The sequence below is a fragment of the Camellia sinensis genome, chromosome 12 (genome assembly GCF_055761805.1).
Source record: "Camellia sinensis isolate YWXY chromosome 12, ASM5576180v1, whole genome shotgun sequence".
Classification (NCBI taxonomy): domain Eukaryota; kingdom Viridiplantae; phylum Streptophyta; class Magnoliopsida; order Ericales; family Theaceae; genus Camellia; species Camellia sinensis.
In genome coordinates this window covers 131995269-132001041 of record NC_138972.1, presented here as the reverse complement: position 1 = coordinate 132001041, position 5773 = coordinate 131995269, and the positions used below count along the sequence as shown (strand labels likewise).

Here is a 5773-nt window from a genome sequence, read left to right as displayed (position 1 = left end):
AGCCTGAATGCGAAATTCACCCTCTCATCCTCCTTTGCCGGTGTCGGGTTCCCTGGTCGTCCCTATATGTACGTGAACAAAAGAAAGATTTTGCAAAAGATTTTTAAAAAGTAATTTGAATTTTTTTAATTTATTTTATTTGGTTGTACCTCAAAAGGGTAATTTAAAATTTTTTAGAAAAAACATCATAAATAAATTATAACCTTAAATAATTTAATTAAGATATATTAAAAAATTATACTTATTTAAAAAAAAAATTTTGTTGTTGGTCTGAGTAGAATTCCCCAGCACCCGAAGATTGTGAAGAAATGCCCATTAATCGATTGGGCTATGAAAGCCTTTTTACCCAATACTTCCAACAAAATTTCTCAGGTGATTAAACCCTCTCTCCTTCCTGTGGTCCATCAAGCCCAAACCCAAAACCCCAACATGACGACTCGCTCCTCCGCCCTCCTCCGCCGTTCGCTGCCGTTCGCCGCCGCATCTCGCTCCTCAACAACCTTCCCCCAAGCCTTTCATGAATGTCAGTCTCAATACACAACCACCACCACCACCACCACCGAGGCGGTGGCTGAAACCACGGACGATGACAAGAAGAAAGGCAAGTGGTTCACCTTGCCGCCGTTCGTTTCGACCGTCGACGGCGCTGCGCTGGGGAAGGAGCTCTCAGGGCGGCGGTCCGAGAGAAAAGGGGATGCCGCCGCCACCACGACGGCGCTTAAGTGGGTTCTGAGGTGCTGCCCTCAACTTCCGAGGTCTCTCGTTCAAAAGCTCTTTCGCCTGAGACAGGTCTAGCCCTAAAGCTCAACGAGTCTAAATACGTGTTAATCCTCTGTTCAACACACTCTCACACACACCTCTGGAATTATAATTGAAATCATTTTTGAGAGAGAGAGGGGGGGGGGGGGGGTTTTACCTTGTGGAAAATTCTGTTCTTACATAAAATTCATAAAAAAAATTTGACAAGAATGATTTGGCAATACCATAATAATGTGGACGTTTCGTTTTGAAGTGAAAGGTATGGATTTTTTTTTGTTTATATAGCGTTACTCAAAATTAAGAAAGTAGTTTGTTGGGACACTTGACCTCCCACAACTAGAGTTGATGTCCTCATCTCCTGCAACTTTCTTCAATTCCGTAGTGATTTTTGTACCTGTTTTTTATGATTTAATACTCACATCCTAATGCCGATGTGATATACAGTGTTGCCTGATGAGTTTATATTTTGTTTATGAAGAATTGCTGATTGTAGTGTGATTTCATCCCATGTTCACTAGATTGTAGTTTTGGCTTTTGTTTGAGGGTTGTCAAAGCTGAAATACGATGTGGTGAATTGAAATTTAGCCAATGCCTCCCATGATTTAATTTTTCTACTTTTGGTTTGTCTTACAAATGAGATGTGAATTTTTCAAGTTGTACTGAAATTTGAGACCATGGTGGAAAGTATAACAGTAAAAAAGGGGTTCTTTAGTTCTTCTCCTTAATTGTGAAAAAATGCTATATTACAGGTTCGAAGAGAATCCTCTGACTTTGCAACAAGTTTTGATTTGGGTGTTAAAGCACATGAACATCAACTTAGAAGGGTATCACTTCACTTGTGTCCTCTCTTCATTAAAATGGCTTTTTTGCTTGGATGCAAGTACATTATCTATCTGTTTTGCATATACAAAGAAAACTTTCCACTGTTGTTTCCTCACAATTCTGATGAGTGCAACTATTCTTTCACGTGATATATATTATTCGAAGGTGGCTGCTAAGGATTCAATGAACTTAGGAGATCGAATATTTCTTCCTGTAACTGTTCAAGAGTTTCCCTCTGACAAACCCAAGTGCTTTCACAATGAAGAAGAAATGGACTTTCTCCACAGCCTTGAGTTGTATAAGGTGCTTATAATTTGCCATTAGGCTGCTTTAAGATAGCAGTGGCGTTTTTTTTCTTCTAAAATATGACTTAATGTGTTCCAATATTCAGGATCCAGCCATTATTGTTGTGAATAAACCCCCTGGAATGCCTGTTCAGGTTAGTTATTCACATCTTCATATTTTATTTCTTCTTATTCAATCAGATTTTGGCTATTGAATTTCCTAATTAATTAATTTACCTTAACAGGGTGGAGCAGGCATTAAAAAAAGTTTAGATGAATTAGCTGCAACTTATTTGAGCTATGATTTCCCAGAACCCCCTCGACTGGTAAGCTTTCATTTACGTTCAATATATGCAGCATAGCTTTATTGGAATAAAAGTTTGTTATAATACCAACATATCACATGCAAGTTTCCAGGAGGATTTTTCACCCTCTGATTGCATTTTTTTATTTTTTATTTTTTTGAGATCAAACATTCTGCGTGTGTTAATTAGCCTTTATCCTCTGTGTCAAACCACCGCATTTATGGAATGTCACCTGAAAACTGATCCAACTTTGTTGTAACAAGAGAAGAATTATGGGCTCCACCAGAAATAGAAAAGTCGTGTATTGATATGTACAAACTTTGGAGTTGTTTCAAACTGTGTAATCCACTGGTTGAATCGATACATTGAGGGTTCTTTTTTCTCTATATTTTGTTTTGTTTTGACTGCATTTTGCACCATTAAAGTTCTTCTTCATCTTAAATTACTACTTGGATGGAATATTTAGCTGTCAGAATCATTTTTTATACTACTGTTAAAAAAATTGGTTCTTATTAGGTGCACAGACTTGATAGAGATAGTAGTGGCATCTTGGTGATGGGGAGGACGCAAACAAGTACTAGAGTTTTGCATTCCATATTCCGCGAGAAGACTTTTGGAGCATCAAATGATGTGTGTCATTTTCTACTCCTTTCTGTTTGTGTTTCCTTTGAAGTAATACAATTGGTTACTCATTTCCCCTCGAAGTTCAATCTGATATCATTTTGTCATTTTCTAGGGTTTGCCCAACAGAAAGAGAATTTTGCAAAGGAAGTATTGGGCACTTGTCATTGGGTCTCCTAGACGTGCTGCAGGAGTAATCTCAGTTCCGTTAAAAAAGGTTAGACAGTCTCTATTCTCAGTGACCTTGGATTAAGAGCTTCCTTGTTGCACGGTTACATTAGATTCCTTAGTACCAATTATGATATAATAAGGCATGATTTCATTATAGTTCTAGTTTTAGCAAGGACATTATTGCCTTGGGCATAGAGCTGGAGAGGGGATGCTGAAGAAATTAATCATTTCTAAGTTACATTTGAAGGCATGCTTAATCATTGAGTCTCGACTTGCATACATCTTGTTCACTCTCTCTTCATGCTCATGTATCAGGGGAGGTTGATAATAAAAAGTTGCATGGAGTACTCCTGCAATCTTAGAAGATTTAACTAATGCTTTACTATTGACTTTTTTCAGGTGATAGTGGATGATGGAAAATCTGAGAGAATAACTGTTGTTGACAATGCTGAAGTGATGTCATCTCAGCATGCCATAACAGAGTATCAAGTGATTGAATCTTCTTCTCAAGGTGAGCTCTGAATAGATACCTATGTGTTGATGGCACCTATACAAGTACTATCAGCGCGCACAGCTAATTAGTTTGAGCATATATGATGGTTTATGCTTTAGTGAACAATTTATGAAAAAGAGGAATAAACTGCTTGAATTGATTTGCCTAACCATTTAAAAAATGTAAAATTTATCAAAATATGAAAATAAAATGCTTAAAGCATTATTATTTTACTGATTTTGGTAGTGCTGCTCTTGTAAATGGGACTATCAGGTTGCCAATCCTTGAAATAATCAAACCATATGGCTGATGAGTTGCTAATGTAAAGGTTGTAAGATCTAATTTTCCTTTTTTTTCCGTGTGTATGTCTAAATGATATGGTTAGAAAATTTTATTTCTTTTTTCTTCTTTCTCACAGATTATAGGGTTAGACTACCTCAGAGCTTGAAATGCAGTCTTCACCTTATATCTCTCATCTTCTATGATATGTTTCTTTTTGTTTTTGTTATTATTTTTATTTTTGTGAGCAAAATATGTTTCTTATGATAGTTGTAAAAACAGCAGGTTATACATGGCTAGAACTGTCTCCTCTCACTGGTAGAAAGCACCAGGTATGGATTACAGCCTCACAACTCTCTATTCTCCTGACTTCCAAATGACTTTATTACATCATGAGTGACTCATAATAACACTGCTTAAATTCTTCTATCCATGTGCTGATAAAAAAAGCTTCGAGTACACTGTGCTGAGGTATTGGGTACACCTATAGTCGGAGACTACAAATACGGATGGCAAGCTCATCGGAAAATGAAACATCTGCCTAACCCTAATCTTGAAATGGACCCGAACGAACAGTTCCCCAAGGGAACTAGACTTCCCTTGGGTCTTGATTTGGACAAGGGAAGCATTCTTGAAAGGCAGCCCCATCTACACCTTCATTGTAAGGAGATGGTTTTGCCTGATGTCTCTACTGCTTTGTACCATTTGCAATTTTCATCAAGTTCTGACCTTACCAGTCTGGATAGCCTAAAATTAGCCGCTCCTTTGCCTTCACACATGGAAAAGAGTTGGAACATTCTGAATTCTTGAGCCCTAATTAATTAGGTTCTTGAAAGTTCTCTTCACTCTCATTGGGAATCGTATTATCGTCCATTCTGAGCAACAAATGGAGAAGTTATGTTATTACTCTCATCAGTATGCTAATATGGGTCCAATTATTTCCAGTAATCACTGTCAAGCACTAAGCGAATGGATCAGACGTATATAATTGGAGATCGCTCACTCTCTTGTGCTTCTGCTAGTGTCGCCCACCCAAGCATAGTCCAAAAATGAAGTACAATGCATGATTTAAAGCTTCTGATGTGCTACTTATACCATGTGAAGGTTATGCATTCTGATGCAATGTCCCGCAGATTGGTTTTATATTCTGCTTTCTCTTGTTATGTTCACCAGCCTGACTGTCAGAGAAGCTGTGGAAAAGAACAGGTACATCATCTTCATCAGCTGCCATATCGCAGCAGGCAGTGATCAAACCTCAGGCAATCTGAAAGGAAAACAAATGTGATCACAAAACATGAAGTTTGGGGCCCTGGTTGTGGATCCAAATATTGCTGGGTGTTTTTTTTTTTTTGGGCGGGGGTTCTGTTAAGAAATTTTGGACTGCTCTTAATTTATTATTAATTTACCATAGCATTGTATTTTTTGATTTAGCAATCCTTTGTTCTGTTTGGACTGTGAAGATGTTCTTCTTCCTTCGTTATTGTTTGGCTACATGCTTTGAAGTGATATGAATTAGTGTGCACGGTCAGTTTGAGTTAGTTTTAGAGTATAATCATAAATTAAACCATATTTTGTGGATTGAAAATTTTTAAACTTGTTGCCCACTCGTACATTTGATTGAATATTTTGGCGATTTTAAATTAACACTTTGAGTGGGTTAGGAGGGATAGAAATACAAATAAGGAAAAACATCAATGAACAGACAATTTTTTTGAACAATTTAAACATAAAAAATTAATCACTATTATCCCAAATCCCATCACAAAATCACAAAATAATCCATTGTATGATGTTATTCAAAATTAAATTTTATAAAATAATTTACAAAACAATTAAATTTTAAAAAAAAATATGCAAAGAAAATAAGGAACGAGTGTTATCTGATTAATGGTTATCAAGATTAGGAAGTGATTGTGTGGAAAAATGCAACCTAATTCTGTACATATATATAAGCAAGTAAGATTAATTTACAAGCGGATTGATAAATTTTAATCCATAAGCTAATCAGCTCACCTGTCATTTAACCTACCCAACCCAAC

At 36.8% G+C, this 5773-nt stretch overlaps 1 protein-coding gene across 5 annotated transcripts; it reads left to right on the top strand.

The window, feature by feature from the left end:
* Nucleotides 1-321: 321 nt before the first annotated feature.
* On the top strand, nt 322-5272 carry LOC114295856 (Pseudouridine synthase family protein). 5 transcript variants are annotated; one of them, XR_003641016.2, is made up of 11 exons: nt 324-789; nt 1509-1583; nt 1747-1884; nt 1973-2020; nt 2111-2191; nt 2687-2800; nt 2907-3008; nt 3362-3473; nt 3729-3783; nt 4020-4066; nt 4185-5272. XR_003641016.2 is itself a non-coding variant. In XM_028240146.2 (10 exons), exons 1-10 carry the CDS (start codon nt 331-333, stop codon nt 4542-4544), a joined length of 1536 nt encoding a protein of 511 aa, XP_028095947.2. In that variant the 5' UTR covers nt 322-330; the 3' UTR covers nt 4545-5272. The 5 variants fall into 5 exon arrangements, 3 of the variants coding, with proteins under 3 accessions (XP_028095947.2, XP_028095950.2, XP_028095946.2); XR_014347195.1 differs by having other exon boundaries at nt 4017-4066; XM_028240146.2 differs by lacking the exon at nt 3729-3783 and having other exon boundaries at nt 322-789.
* Nucleotides 5273-5773: the final 501 nt, after the last annotated feature.